Raw genomic sequence first — 15,480 nt, 5'->3', positions numbered from 1 at the left:
CATTCAGAGTTCATTTGGAGTGAAATAACACTTGAAAATCTTCCAGCAGTCCTTCACTGAGAAATCGAGTATCACTGAGAACCCATCGTAAGAGCATTCCTCTAAAATAAATATCCTTTAGATATATCTGTCAGATTCAAGTGATGTCTGAAGCCTGTCCTTCCCTTCTATCTCTACTGCATGCCCCGACTCGAATAGTGTATGGGAAAACTGTGTGCCCTTGTGACAGATATGATGGGCCTGTCTCCAGAAAGAAAGAATTCAAGCTAAAGAAAGGGCCATCCATTCATATAGGCCAACCAGAGGTGAAAATGGATGGCTGAATTCTTCAGCAGAGGGTAATAAACTCTGAATTTCGTATTAAAAATCAGGTGCTTCCAAATCATACTTCAGGGATTCCATTCACCTTCAAGTCTTCATTAAAATGTCTACAGCTTTTACTTGAGAGCAGATGAGTAAGCGAGAAAAATGTATGAATTGTTTTTTATTTTAAAAGTCTGTCAAATCTGAATTTGCACACCTGTGTGGTGTGTGTAAGGATGAGTTACTAGATAGAATAACTAACTTCGGATTATTACAGCTTTAAAAGTAGAATGTCAGAACTTCTCTGTATAAAAGAAAATGTCTTATGTGTCATCCTGCTGAAAATGCAGTGGTCTAATTTTGGCTGGTTTTTGTAGGTCATTTGGTGAGGCAAATAAGGCATGTTAATAAAGATTATGTCAGTTTGTGTTTTGTTCATCTTGACTGTGTATGTAGTGGAGAATAAAGATGCAGATAACATCATTGCTCCTTCCAAATTTCTTCGTTTTTGTCTCCTTCAGAAAAATATGAAGTGCTAGAAGATAAGAAAATAATCTGATATTTGTCCAAAGGTCGATAATAATTTTGTATAGGTAATGCTAAGGAAGACTTTTCTTTTACAAGTTTTGGGAATAAGGAAAGTCAGTAATTTATCCCTGTATTGCCTTCAGCTGATGCATGGTAACTATTGAGTCATGGTCTGAACTGCTGGTTGAGCACCTGGGAGCACAGGTGAAGGCAACTCTCATCTGAGCCTGGAGCCTGGCTGCACCTCTCACAGGCTTTTTAAGGGCTGACTGCCACTGGGGAAGGACCTCCTTCTGGAAATCCCTCTCTTGTGGAGTTTCCCCTGTGAGCCTAGTTCTTCAGGGATGGATAAGCAGTCCCAGTTTCCTTCTCTTGTAGACATTTCTGTTGCATTAATCCGTTTGCCATTACACCTCTTGTATCGCCATTCCATCGCATTGATCTTTCTGATTGTTATAGCTCAAAATGGATTCATATTAATAAATATCATGGGTATCCAACCTTTTGTCTTGCTTGGGCTGCCCTGAGTAAAGGGGTATTGTCTTGGACCACATATATGGAGGCTGCTCCGAAAGTAATGCTTTCTATATACTTTCTGTATGTTTTCATGGAAACTACAACAGATACAAATGAGCACAGAAACTCAGTTTGATAGAGCAAGATTTTAGCAACAATAAACCTTTCTCAGTGTAGTCAACATCTTTTGCTGTGTGTTCTTGCCAGTTATGAACAAGAATCTGGATGTTGTGCTCATCAAAACATACACAAGGGGGGGTGATCCATGGCCTCTGTCACCACTGCTGAAACCCACCAGTCACGGCCTTACTATGTCCACACCTTTTGGTTTCTGTAAATGTTCAGCAAGCACAGATGAATGCTAATGGCTGCAAACGTTCCTACAAGAAGTAATTTGGTGGCACACCTTTGCTTCATCTGTGGCAGATGCCACTTAGTCACAGTGCTTCTCTGCCACCATCCGTGACACAGCAGCAATATGTAACAGGTTATTGGTGGCAAGGTTCAGTCCCCACTGCCATGCCACCAACATCATATAGTAGGAGACATTACTTTTGGAGCAGCCTCTGTAAAATATATACTACAGTTAATGTATGTAAGTAACAAAACATATTTTAACTAAATATTTTTAGGAAAAGATTAAAAAAAAAAAAATTAGTAACAGAGAAGTAAAGCTAGTGGGATATTTGACCCTTTTCCTGTGATGATAATGCATCAGTCTGGTTCTTCAATAGCAGTGATTGCAACTCTGTGATGAGGTCTCATGGGTTTCATCAGAGATTTTTGATGAAATTTTACTCTTGTACTTCATTCTTGACAATAATTGTTCACAAATGTGCGTACTGACAGAAAACGATGACATGAACTGAGTGGGACTGTGAGGTGAGGGATCTTTCACTGGGGAGGGAGGTCTTACAGAAGTATAGTGGAGAGATGTGATTGTGTTTTGGAGTTGAATATCTGATTGTACCTCTACACCTTCCATTTGAAAATGTACAGGTAATTTATGTCCACTGAAAACAGAGTCACAAACATAAATTGGATTTTTGAGCAGTTTTGAAACCTCTTCTTATTTTTCTTTATCAGAATGAAAAGCACAGCTGCAAATTTTCCTCTGTTCACAGATTGCTATTTAGCCTGTATCAAAACGCCTGCAGTTATTTGCCATAACTTGAGCTGGCACTGCACTGTACCTTCCCATTGCTCTGGTTAACTGGCCAACAACTCACCCACGTTTGGTTTCGGGTGTGCTCCAGGCTGGGCTGCTGAGCCACTGCTGTGATGGCGCAGTGCAGGGGCGGCCATGGTGTGAGCTGTGCTGAGCACTGTGCAGGCTGTGGGTTGGACAGGCCGCATCCAGCCTTTCCATAGGAAATAATTGAGGCATGAAAGAGCAGTTCCATAGGAAACTGACAGCTTTGTAATGAACTAAACTGAATTACAGGTTTATATGCTATTCTTGCACTGGAGCTATTTGAGGTAAAAGGTGTTTTTTTTTTTTAATGTAATGATGGAATTTATTAGTATGAAGTTACTTCCTGAATTATTACTGATGGATTTTTATATACTTTTTTTCTGTGCAGTGTAGTCTGTAGTGTCATGGCTTACTAATGTGTCACGTAACATCTCTGATAAGAATTGAAATGCTCACATAACGTGGACTGAATGCTGTTGTTGCGATGTTTGATGGCTGTTCCTTTTGAAGGTTTTCTGTGAGTGGTGGGTTGGAATCAAGTAGTAATCCGCTTTATATTGCAAAACTGATTTCTTGCAAAAGAAGTTCAATTATGATTTTAAACAGTTATGACTTGTTAATTTTGTTTTTATGTGCTGTAGGATATGTTTTGGAGTTGCAGACAAAGTACCTTTGCTGAATTGAAGAAGAAATTTTCACAGGTAGACAGATGAAATCAACTTTATAAAATAATTCACAGTAACAGCATGATGCTGTAGCTTAGATTTCTTAACTTGAGCATGAGCTTTTGAATTTTTATGCATGTTCTTGAATACCAAGATTGTGTGTATTAGTCCTTTTCAGTTCAAAGCTTCTGCTGTTATGTTTATGTGCCTTTATGAGTGCGTTTCTGTAGCCCTCTAGTTTTTCATCAAAAACAGTAACCGCGTGGCTGTCTTGTGTACCAGATTATGTAGCAATTGAAATTAGGTTTTGTTTACTCTGAGGGCTTGGTTTGCTGAGTTTGTCAAAATAGCCTAAAGGTTGATCTCTGGCTAATACTGCCTTTCATGGTATTTTTTTGTGAAGTAGCCGCAAACAAGGTGTTGTAGTTTGGTACTTCAGATAGCATGTGCGAATGCAAAGCATGAACAGAATTGGATCAAGATGATTTTTGCTTCATCTGTTTACTGCGAACATGAAACAGTGACAGCTCAAACAGCGGCTTAATACTTTTTGCTATACTATACCTGAGTTAAACCAGTTCAGTCTGTCAGAATTGCAGCTGTGAATGAGCAGTGTCTGGTGTGGAACATCTAGCACAAGCAAGTCTTCTGAAATCTTCAGTAAATTGTTCTCTATCTTATTTCCTGTACGTACTTCTCTATCAGATAATGCATGTCAGTAGTAACTCCAGTATTAGTCATGACTAATTTATAACCAAAAGCGGGGGAGAAAGTTTTGAATAGGAAGAGTTGAATTTATAGTGCTGTCTTCCACAAAGGAAAGGAGAGTTGTGGTGTTGGATATGTAAAAGCATTGTGACAAAAAGTAACTGGGTCTCAAATTGAGAACTTCTATTCCTAGCACCATCATACTATCATGTAAATAGCAGTTGTAGCTGCTGTTCTTTCAGCACAAAATCACTGGGAATTCTTGAAACTAGGGTTAATTTAATTTTTTCAGGGCACGTATGAGTAGCGTAGTGCCTCTAACCTACCTTGTGCTATGGAGGAGGTGGGCTTAGTCCCAGAGCAGGCCCCTGCTGCTGCAGGGGAACCCAGGCCCTAAGAGTGGGATGATCCTGCGAATCCACTGCTTCTTGTCTACTGCTTGTCTTCTGCAGAAGAATCAAGAATGTGGATCCCTGCACCAGACCATAGGCTTCTCTTTTGAAACCAGAAAATGGAAGAGTCAAATTGTATGCTGATTGTTGGATTGGAGGAAAAAAAAAAAAAGTCAGTGCTGAAAAATATAATGGAAATAACTCAACCTGAGAAGCAATCACTGGTGGAATTTGATTTTAGTCTGCGTGTGTTCAAGTTGTTTATGACTCTTGAAGTGTTTTCTTTTTAATGTGTAGTTAATGTTCCAGGGGTAGTTTTGTGTGTCTTCTCAGAAGGTGGTTCATAAACCTCTCTTTCTCCATTAGAGATGAAATGCGTGGAGATGTTACAGACTAGCTGGAAGTGGGGACTTGCATATTTTTGAGCAAGTAGTTAACGTTCTGTGTTGAAATTTTGAGAGGAGTTGACAAACCCAGGGAAATTGGGCTTCAAATCTCTAAGAAAAACCAATCTTGTAGGAAACATAACGTATTGCAGATTGTAAGTAGCTGTATTTGCCTTCTCTGTCATTTCTCATTCATTTCTACTATGTACTCAATGGAAGTAGATGCTGCAGTTACCTGATGTTTTGGTTTTGAGTTGCATGGAGACTACCAACTGATCTTGTTTTGGAAAATAAAGAGGTGAATGAAAATGTTTTGTGTTTAGGACCTGTTATGAGGAACTTGCAGCACTATGGTCTTCTGTGTGATGAGGTTGCTCATGTAGAAATACAAAGAATGTTCAAGTTTGTTTAGCTCTTTATGGTTCTTTATTCTGTGCATATTTGTGACGTGGCTGACAGCTTTAGCATGTGCACAGTTCTTGCTGTTTGCTAATGTTTTATCCACTGAAAATGGTGATGGAACTGCATGCTTCTATTTGCCTCTTCTGATGATGTGCTCTTTGCCCTGGAGTGACATTTGAGTGATCTGATATGCAGCACTAATGCTTTGTGTTACAAGTTTAAAAGACTGAGGCATTGGGACTAATTATTCCTTTTACTGACCTCACCTTTACCATATTTATGTATTAGTTATTCTGTTGTATCCTTTGGACAACAGAGAGTTGATTGTATTTTCTTAAATCTTTGCTTCCCTTTGGTTTTTCAGTGCAGGAAAGCATTGGGGAATTTTCTGGCTCTGTAAAATTTTACCTTCATTTCATTGCCTTTTTCACTTTGTTAATTTCAAGTATATTCAAGTTGCTGTTTTAAATATTTTTGTCATGATATATTAACTTCCTAGTAGTCCGGCCAATGTTCTTTTTTTTTTTTTTTTTTTTAATCAAACAGCAGAATTGCTCCTACAACTCACCCAGCTGTGGATTTGGTAGAAGGAAGTTGGTTGTGATTTGATTAGGAGAGTTGTTTGTTTTATTGGGTAGCTTCCAGGTTGATTGGGAAGCCTGGAGATCTGGTTTACGTTCCTAGAAATCACAAAAGGAGTATTTTTACCACAGCAGCATTTATGACCATGTCAGAACCAAACATCAGATTGAAGTGATGGTTTGAAAGTTTGTCTTTGCTTCGGTGCGCTCTTCTATATATTTGAAGACAAACGTTCTGTGCACAACTTGAGGTTCTTCTCTACCCATCTAAATTCCTTATTGTTCTTCAAAAATGAAGGGTTTGACATAACTTTTCCAAAACTGCACGACTCTTTATTTGTGAAAGCAGATGTAAGAGAAGGAAAGGTTCCTTAAATCATAAAATAAATTTCCCACATTTGGTGAAATCTTGATTTTGTTGTTTTTTTTTTTTTAATTGAATTCTGAGGTGTTCTTAGCTTTGCTCATTGACATGTTGCCTGCTGTCATTTTAGGTGGAAAGTGCTGCTGAGGAGCCCAGAGTGCTGTGTATAATACAAGATACCACAAATTCAAAGACAGTGAATGAACGCGTTACCTTGAATGTGCCAGCTTCCACACCACTTAAAAAGCTGTTTGAAGACGTAGCTTCAAAAGTGGGCTATGAGAATGGAACCTTTGATTTAGTGTGGGGAAACGGAGACAACGTAACTGATATGGTATGGCAAAAATACTTTTAATTTCCTGTTGATAAGCGAATATTCAAGACTCAACATTATAGAGTAGTGCTATTCATTTTGCAGTGGATATGAAATAGTGATTATTTTTAAGGTAATCACTACAAAAATTAGTAATAGGTGCACCAGACTGGCTGACACCAGTATTTTGATTTACCTGAATGTTACTGTATTCTGTCTACATTTTAATCTCAAATTGTGCTCTTAATTGATATAGGGATTTAATCATTAACAAATAATACCCTGTAGTAACTTCTGTGCTTCTTCTGATACTTGTTCGAATGTATCATAAAAAAAACCAAAACCCTAACTTTGTTGCTATGACTTGCTGTTAATTGGTGTTTTATTTAATACTACTCTTAGAGACATGCTTAATAGACTATGAAATTCCTTAAGAAATAGACATAAGTATATTTCAGTACGTATTTATGCTTGCTGAATTTTTTTTCTTCTAGAAAACAAAACGGTATGCAGGCTGTGTAAGGGTTTGATGGTTTGATATTCTGCAGGAAATTTGTAGACCAGTGTCTTTGTCTCCTGAAGAGACTGCCCAACTTCAAGTCTTAAACTGTATTATAACACTTAGTATTGTTAGTGGGACAGTGTATCAAGCTCTTCCAGTGTTAATGATGAATTAAGTTTTGTTTATACTGGGTAATTGTTATTTATTTTCATTTCATCTTAGTGTGCCAGAAGCTACTTCAAGCAATGTACTTGGACAAAATCTATTAATTGCATATAAATCTGTTTAAAAAAATAAAGCGCTTTATTTTTTTAACAGACTCCAATAGATCAGAACAGTGACAAAAGTATTCTTGATGCTGGTTTTGAGCCAGGGAAGAAGAACTTTCTGCATTTGACAGACAAAGATGGTGAGCAACCTCATATAATGCAGGTTAGTAGATTCTTAAGGTTTAGTATTGGGTGGGAAGGTTTATGTCGTGTGCACTGCTCATATAATATTGTTAGAAAATAAAACTGGGGTATGTATTTCATATAAACTGTACCTCAGGAGACTTCTCAACAGACTTTTAGACTATGTAGCACTCCTAGGTTTATCTTGAATTAAGACCAATTCTGTTAGCGGTGATGAGCAGTCATTTTTTATTCATGCTTGTCAAGTATTAATGTTTTGGTATGATTAACTTCTTAGGATCGTATGATTGATCTATGACACGTTTAGCGAGAATTAACAATCCATTTTGTTGTTAATCCCAATCTTAACAATTCCGTCATATACTTTATTCTTTTCCTATGATTGTTTGAAAGCAGTGTTAGGCCACTGGCAATTCTCAGAAGTTGTAGTCTGGCATCAACAGCAGAGTTAGCTGTTTTCAATGTTGTTAATAAAAAGAACCTGATCGGTCAGTGTTGCTACAAACAATTCTGCCATAACAAAATATTTTAAATTTGCTGTTGGTCAAAGATGTGATGCATTGAAAGATAAACACATTCATGGTTTATTTAAATCATGAATCAGAAAGGCATTGATGTATTAAGAGTTGTTGCTCAGTTTGTATTTCAACATAAAGCTTACTTAGCCTTTGTAGACTTGATTATCTGAAAAGTAAAGATTAAATATGTGCAAGTCAGAATTGGAGTGTAATTGTGAAAGAATATTGAATTGTACTTTTTTCATTTTAAAAAGTGAATGAAAATCTTGTTTTGGATGTCAGTGCAGTAAACTTGAGAAACAGGAGATGATAAATTGCAAACTTGCTTTGTGGTGTGCGTTAGAGTACTGTATTTGATCATGTATAGTATTGCAAAGGCTATCCACTAATGCAAAGAATGCTTTCTCAATGCGTTGGAAATTTGGAGGGCAGAACTTAAGTTACATTAACAATTGTAAATCTTCTCTATTGTGTTAATTAAAAAATGACATACTAAGACAATTGATTTCTTTTTTAGCTGTGAGAGAAATAATTTGTTGTCTAATTTCTGCATAAAATGTGTCTGTTTTAGGAGGAGTCAGGTACAACAGAAGACAGTGCCCAGGACAGATTTATAGGTCCTCTTCCGAGAGAGGGCTCTATTAGCTGTACCAATAACTACGTCAGTCAAAGCTACTCTTACTCTTCAGTCCTGAGCAAGTCAGAGACAGGTATAGTGTTCTCTCTTGTAAATGCTTTGCTGATTTCTAAGTATCATACTTTGAAAGAGCAGCATCTTCAGGATTTTTGAAATTAATTCTACTTTACTAAAAAAAGAATCACAAAAAACCACTCTGCACTGATACATTTTCTGTTACATTTTCCAGGCTGTTCTCATATTTTATGAACAGAAGAGCTGTATCCCAGCTTCTACTTGTGACGATGTAATTCTAATTGCCAGGGATCCCTTTCATTTCAGTGTTAATCTACTACTTGGCTGACTAGTTGTGATTACGTTACTGAAAAGTATTCATCCCAAGAAAGCTATGTGTTTTCACTTGCAGCTTATTGAATACTTGATGATATTTTTTCAGACAGCCTGCTCTCAAATCTTTGCGCTCCAGTTGTTACTTAAAATTAACACACTTTTAAAATTAACACACTTGTAAGCCCTCCAGTTCTGATTTCTCTGCTTCTGCTGTGATTCCCCAGGAGAAGCATTACTCCCCTGCATGGCATGCCAGCAGTGAGTAGACCTCCCTCTTGGAAAGGGGAGTGCAGCTTGGTTCCAGGGCAGATGCTGTGAGGCTGGGCAGGCCGAGGCAGCCTGTGCCCAGCTGGCAGCTGATGCCACCTCCCACAACCTGTGCATCACAGCCTTTTGCTCTGTTTGCTTCCTGGCTCTGGCTCATAATAAATGTTCAAGCAATTGCCAGAAGAGAGAGAGAAACAAAAACTGGCTCAGATTTTCCTCAATGTTTTTATAGTCATAGCTTTGTCATGCTAACAAGCTATGCACTGTGTCTGAAGATGGATAGGTGCTAAATTTTTACAGGCATGAAATACCTGATTGGGATGTTCTTGTTGTGCTTCATACTAGTCTAGATTTTTACTTCATATTCTTATCCATCTTCTCTACAACCGCTCAGCTGTAATTGAGTTTTTCATAGAAGCAGCAGAATGGCTGAGGTGGAAGGGATCTCTGCAGGTCATCTGGTTCAACCCCCTGCTCAAAGCAGGTGTTTTTAATCCCTAGGTGTTTGTTGAGCTGTTAAACTGAGTTCTGCAACATGCATTAGTGTTTTTGGTTTTTTTTTACTTTCTTATATGCTACTGTGTGTTCACAATGTTACAGCTCAGCTCACTAGTGAAACCAACTTCTAATAGCATGATATGTGAGCAGACACAAATACAGCGTTATATTACACCCATTCATGTCTGTCAAGATTTTTTCTTTTCAAATGAGAATGTTTATTTGCCACATTTTTTCCATGTAATAAAACTAAAACGGTGAGTTGTGTTAGAGGAACGATATATATGTTGCCCAAGTTAGTATCTTCACAGAATGTGTTGGTATGGAGTATCTGCCTTTTTGTTGCTAACAAGTAATTGAGATGTATTTAATACTATTACTAAGAGCTTAAGGGAATAAGTAAGAATATTTCATTTCTTTATTACGTTATGCTTCTGTATTCTGTTTACTTATCAGCTATTAATGTTACACGCTTTGGAGAAAATGTTACAATGACAATAATATAAATTTCTTTTCAATTAGTAACTGAGCTGGAATTTGGTAGCTGTTTTAGTTAGTGTGGAAGATGATTGTGAAAGATGTGTACATGGGCACTGTGTAGGTCTTTGATTTATAGTTCAGAGAATTTAATGCAATCCACTGCAGATACAAAATTGAATTACAATTAGGATATTCTTTAGTTGACATATAGGCAATGAACAAGCTGCTATACAAAATGTTTTTTAACAAATTCTAGAGTTTTCTATAATATATTCAACTATTAACATACTTCTAGTTTTACCTATGTCTGTTGGTGGAGTAGACAACATGAAATATTGCTAGTCATTTTGATACATGATTCATGATGACTGAAATAGCTTTGTGAAATTTGGGGAAATGATCTGTTGTATAAGCAGTGTCTTTAATGCTCTCTTTGAAATAAGTGATTGCAATATTCCCCCACTTTTTGTAGTCAAATGAGGACAGATGATAACAGCTGGATGCAATGCTTAGTGAATATAATCCTAGAATTGATTTATTTTAAAATGTGTTTTAATTCCTAGTGATCTGCCATCTTTTTACATTATTTCCATCTCCTTTGTATTTTTAGGTTATGTGGGTCTGGTAAACCAAGCAATGACTTGCTATCTGAACAGCCTTTTACAAACACTTTTCATGACTCCTGAATTTAGAAATGCATTATATAAGTGAGTATATATGAGTCAGACAGGTTCTTAAAATTATTATAGTAAGTCTGTCACGTTTGTTCTGGTATCTTGTGGTAGGAAACCCTTTTGAATGTCTCCTGTCAAAATTTTGTCTTTTGGATATTGAAATGCATCTGAACTTTAATAGCAAACCCTGATTCTTTACTGGGTAGAGTGATGTAGATAGACAAAGAGCAGAACACATGAAGGGAATGGAGAAGTTTTCTGTGGAAGGGGGGAGGATTTCATACTTCAAACTTGATAGTCTAGTGTAACTTTTCTGCTTAGCACCTCCTGATGTTACTACCATCCTCAGGCATACACAAGCTCTTAAATGAATATGCTGCATCTAGAAAACAAAAACACATATAACTTCATCTGAAGTCATAGGTGCTGTTCATGTCTGAATAGTACAGTAAGTGGTTTCAAAATTATTTCATTAGTATGTTTTTAGATTTATACACTTAAAGCATCATCTTGTGTTGCAGAAATGGAAAGTGGTTTTGTTGAAGGAGAATTGTTTTTTGCTCTCCTTGAGAAATTCACCTTGAGAGAGCTTCTCTTGACTTCTGAACTGACAGACCTCTTGAAATACTGCTTTGTCCTTTGGAATAATATTTTAACAGTAGTTTTAATTGTCAAATACTTTGTTGTGAATAGATGGGAATTTGAAGAATCTGAAGAGGATCCTGTGACAAGTATCCCATACCAGCTTCAAAGGCTGTTTGTTTTACTGCAGACCAGCAAGAAAAGAGCAATTGAAACAACAGACGTTACAAGGAGTTTTGGATGGGATAGTAGTGAGGGTAATTACACCTCTTAAGTTTGTGTGATTTACTTGAGCTGTTTCTGCTGATGGCCTACACTGATGGTGATGGAGAAAAATACCTAAATAATTAAAATCAATGATTAGAATCCACTTTGATTTTATGGAAGCAAAGTAGCTTAAATTGATATTTGATTGTAAAGGTTTTGTTTTTTTTTTTTCTAAAGAAATAACATCTGAGAGTTCTAGGCTTTTAAAGAGAAAATTAGTTTTGTAATTAAGACATCATTACGGTTGTTAATAGATTTAAACAAGTTGCTCTTTAGAAGAAAATTGCATCTATTTTGAATCACTGATGCATGCGTTTCAGTTAAGATGAAAATTTGAATTCCATTAAATTAAATAATATTGTGAAACTTATCTAGTACAATTTTTCTCCATAATCAGCTGATTTTTCCACAGAAATTACATAGTACAAATCATTTCGTGTAATGGAAGGGTGAATGGGATGGAGAACAGCAGCTTTGAGAGCTCTGAGGGATAAGCATGAACTAGGGGTTAATCAGAACCATTTATATTCTGTCTTAAAGTAGTGCATATTATCACTTCTGTGTACATAGCTATTCTTGTTCATATACAGAGTTCGTGTTTATGCACAAATACTGGTTGCTTGTTCTGCTGACTTACTTGCCTGTGGAATTGAGTGCTGCCCCAACAGAGATTAGTGCAGTAAATGTGGAAGAGACTTGAAAACAAATTGATAGCTTTGGGAAGCATTCTCATATTGGGTAGATAACTTCTTATTTTCATTATTTTCAATTTCTAACAGCGTGGCAGCAACATGATGTACAGGAGCTTTGTAGAGTTATGTTTGATGCTTTGGAGCAAAAATGGAAGCAAACAGAACAGGTAATTGTATCAATACTGTTCCAGTAATTCAGGGTGTGGTGTTTTTTATGCTTGTTTTTACACATCCTTGTAGAAAAAAAAAAAAAAAGAAAAATTGTTTTTAAATACAAGATTATTGGCAGACATCAAAAATTGCCAACTTTCTTGTATGCTATTCTTATTTCTTATTGGAGCTACACTACATTCCTGAGTGTTTGTGGTTGTTTTTTTTTTCCACCAGTTAAAAGTGAAGGATTCTGGACTTTGGATATCTTTATTTGAAGCGCAGGAAGTGGTTGTGTAACTACTTCATAACTTTCTCACTAGTGGTATTTTTTAGGTTACTTAGTGAGATCTTGCAGCTCAAGCTGCAAAGCTTATGTAATGTGGTTTGAGAAGCTGTTTTGAGGCACGTTCTCTGCAGTGGTAGATCAGGGAAATGGGGGAAACAAGAGTCAGGTGTTGGATGTTCTGCTGGGAAATGACAGTGCTAGCTGCAGCTATTGCAGTTAATTTAAAAATATATTTTCTTGTAAAATTGAAGAGGGGAAACGTTCTTTTACTTATGTTTAAAGCAGTGTTACATGTCTGTGTGTTTCAGGCCGATCTTATAAATCAGCTGTATCAAGGCAAACTGAAAGACTATGTACGATGTCTAGAATGTGGCTACGAAGGCTGGAGAATCGACACGTACCTGGATATTCCTTTGGTCATCCGTCCATATGGCTCCAACCAGGCATTTGCTAGCGTGGTGTGTACTATTATGCTGACTAATAGTGCATCCATACACATAGAATACATAATGCCACAGTGGTATAATTTGTTACATGGTAAGTATCATCCTAGATACTCCATCTTGGGGTGTTCGTCTTTGTGCAGTGAACCAGCTAGCAAGTTCTAGAAGATTTTTTTTGGCTTATTGGTTTATTTTTTTGTTTTGTTTTTTTTACCCTTCAATGAGTCCTACTGGTGCATGTATAAGGGGAGGGGAAATGCAACCTTATTGCCTTCAGGCTGAAGTAATCAGTTATTTTCTTCCTGATTTTCAGCATTTACCCGAAATATTTTTTGAGATTGTTAAGTTTTCTTTGGGCTGTTCTCTTTATTGGCACATCTGCTAAATTTTCATAGCTTTGTTGAAAATCTTAGTAAAAGAACAGAAGATGGACTGAATTTTTAGCTTAATTGCAGTGTTGTTGCTGTGCTTACTGAAGTTCACTTCTGAAATAAGTGATGACATTGGCAAGCATTTATATTAGTATATTTGTGGAAGCTTTGTTGGTTTTGTTTTTCACTGTTCCATGAAAATAAGCTATTGCAAATGGAAATCCACGGTTGTGGCTTAAAATGTCTGTAATATGGATGAAGTTGTGAGAAAGGAAGAATAAATTCAAGTCTTTGGGTAAAGGTTGATTTAAACAATCACATGTTGCATAATTGGCTTACCAGTGTTACTTACTATAATTCAAGTATTCTTACCTTTTGTCTTTAGTATGTTGGCATTTTTTTTAAGCACTAGTATTTTGTAGTTCTTAACAGCATTCTGTTAAGAATTGTCAGAATCTGGATTCAACTGCTTTGTAAGCTCAAGGTGCTCTGTATTTCAAATACCAGTCTTAAGAAGCAGTAAAGATATGAAGGACACTGATCTCACAAAAAGAATTCAGTTTAGTAAGATCTTTTGAATTCTTTTTTATAGTGTTTTAAACTTCTGAGAAACATCCAGCTTTTTAAAGCTGTGTTTTGAGCTGCAGTTCCAGTGATAGTGATGTTTTATATAGATTGCATCATTTTTCACCTTTTAACACATTTCTGGAAACATACCATAAAGCATGATTCTTTAATTTCTGTTATTTGATGATAAAATTTTTCAGGTCTATTAAGGAAAACAATGAAAGCTTTACTCCATAATTGCATTCTGCATTCAGCAATATGTTGTATATTTGTCTCCCATTGAAAATAGGTTCCTCAGTAGAAAAAGTCTTCAAAAGAATAAGGGAACTTTTCTTTTTCTACAAAAGAAAAAAAGATTATTTTATTTTTTTTTAAAAAGACACATTATTTGTGAACTTTTAAAAATGCAGGAAGCTTGAACAAAAAAGGGCTTAAATATCAGATTATTTTCAGTAATATTCAGTCAGCCTTTATTGGGTTTTCTATACTCCAAGAAAAATAGTTTTCAAGACTTGTTACGGAGTTACATGGTTGCAATTTGTATTGATGCTTCAGTTTTTGAGCTTTTTTTAAAAAAATTTCTACTCTGATTATATTAAGTTGATTCTCCTCCCTGCACTTGTCTTTATTTATAGCAGATGTGATTTTTAGTTTTGTAGTCTTCAGCAGTGGGGAGATATGGAGGATACTTGCTTTTGGAGAAGGGAAAAATCGCCTGTTTCTAAATGGAATTCTCTGAAGGTAGTATCCTCCATTGATCCATAGATGATGGTGATTTAGTAGGTGCAGGTAAAAGGATGTAAGTGAGAAATCAAAAACTTCACACATGCGCTAATAGGGCTTATAGAAGGGAATGTAAAACTTCTTAGACCTTGCTAGTCAGCTCCTGAGGGAACTTGCAGCAGGCGACACAACCCAAGATAGGGGATCTAAGGAGGATACTACCTTCAAAGAACTCTAGTTAGAGGTAAGTGATTTTCCATTACTTTCTAATGAGAGAGAATGGATGTACAAGCTTAAAGTAAGGTTAATCTGTAGAAATGCCACACAAAATGTATTATCCCACTGTTCGACATTGTGTACTACCAAAAAATGAATCTGCTTGAAATGTTTTGTTCAATTGTAAATATATGTTAGTACTTAAATGAGAACACTAAAGAATTTATTGAAAGGGTGTTCGATTTTATTTTTTTTATTATTACCTAAATGAAATAATTTTAAAAATATTTGTCTTTAAGGTCTGCATTTTGAGTTTTTTTCCAATTCCCTATACCCCAAGTTCACCTCATATACTACAGTAGCACAGCTGTAACCTCATTTGGGCACTGAGGTCTTGTCAGTACCTATCTGAAGAGTGTTCTTTTTCAATAACTATCTGCATGGCTTAAAAAACTAGAACTGGTCTCTTTGACATCAGTAGAGTGACAGACAAAATATATAGCTTCTT

The 15,480-nt window shown here is 36.3% G+C and overlaps 1 protein-coding gene across 3 annotated transcripts in view; it reads left to right on the top strand.

The window, feature by feature from the left end:
- Positions 1–15,480, top strand: part of USP47 (ubiquitin specific peptidase 47) — a 51,299-nt gene that overhangs the window by 11,332 nt on the left and 24,487 nt on the right. For 2 of the 3 annotated variants that reach the window (XM_052692938.1, XM_052692937.1), the window contains exons 2-9: positions 3,184–3,243; positions 6,171–6,374; positions 7,174–7,287; positions 8,358–8,496; positions 10,609–10,705; positions 11,366–11,511; positions 12,301–12,380; positions 12,961–13,110. In XM_052692938.1, coding sequence (XP_052548898.1) covers positions 3,184–3,243; positions 6,171–6,374; positions 7,174–7,287; positions 8,358–8,496; positions 10,609–10,705; positions 11,366–11,511; positions 12,301–12,380; positions 12,961–13,110 — 990 coding nt within the window. The remainder of the gene's footprint in view (positions 1–3,183; positions 3,244–6,170; positions 6,375–7,173; positions 7,288–8,357; positions 8,497–10,608; positions 10,706–11,365; positions 11,512–12,300; positions 12,381–12,960; positions 13,111–15,480) is intronic. The other variant, XM_052692939.1, reaches the window with a different exon arrangement.

Source organism: Tympanuchus pallidicinctus, unplaced genomic scaffold (assembly GCF_026119805.1).
Source record: "Tympanuchus pallidicinctus isolate F22 unplaced genomic scaffold, pur_lepc_1.0 scaffold3, whole genome shotgun sequence".
NCBI classification, from domain to species: Eukaryota; Metazoa; Chordata; class Aves; order Galliformes; family Phasianidae; genus Tympanuchus; species Tympanuchus pallidicinctus.
Note: the sequence above shows the minus strand (reverse complement) of the source record. Positions and strands in the feature narration are given on the sequence as shown.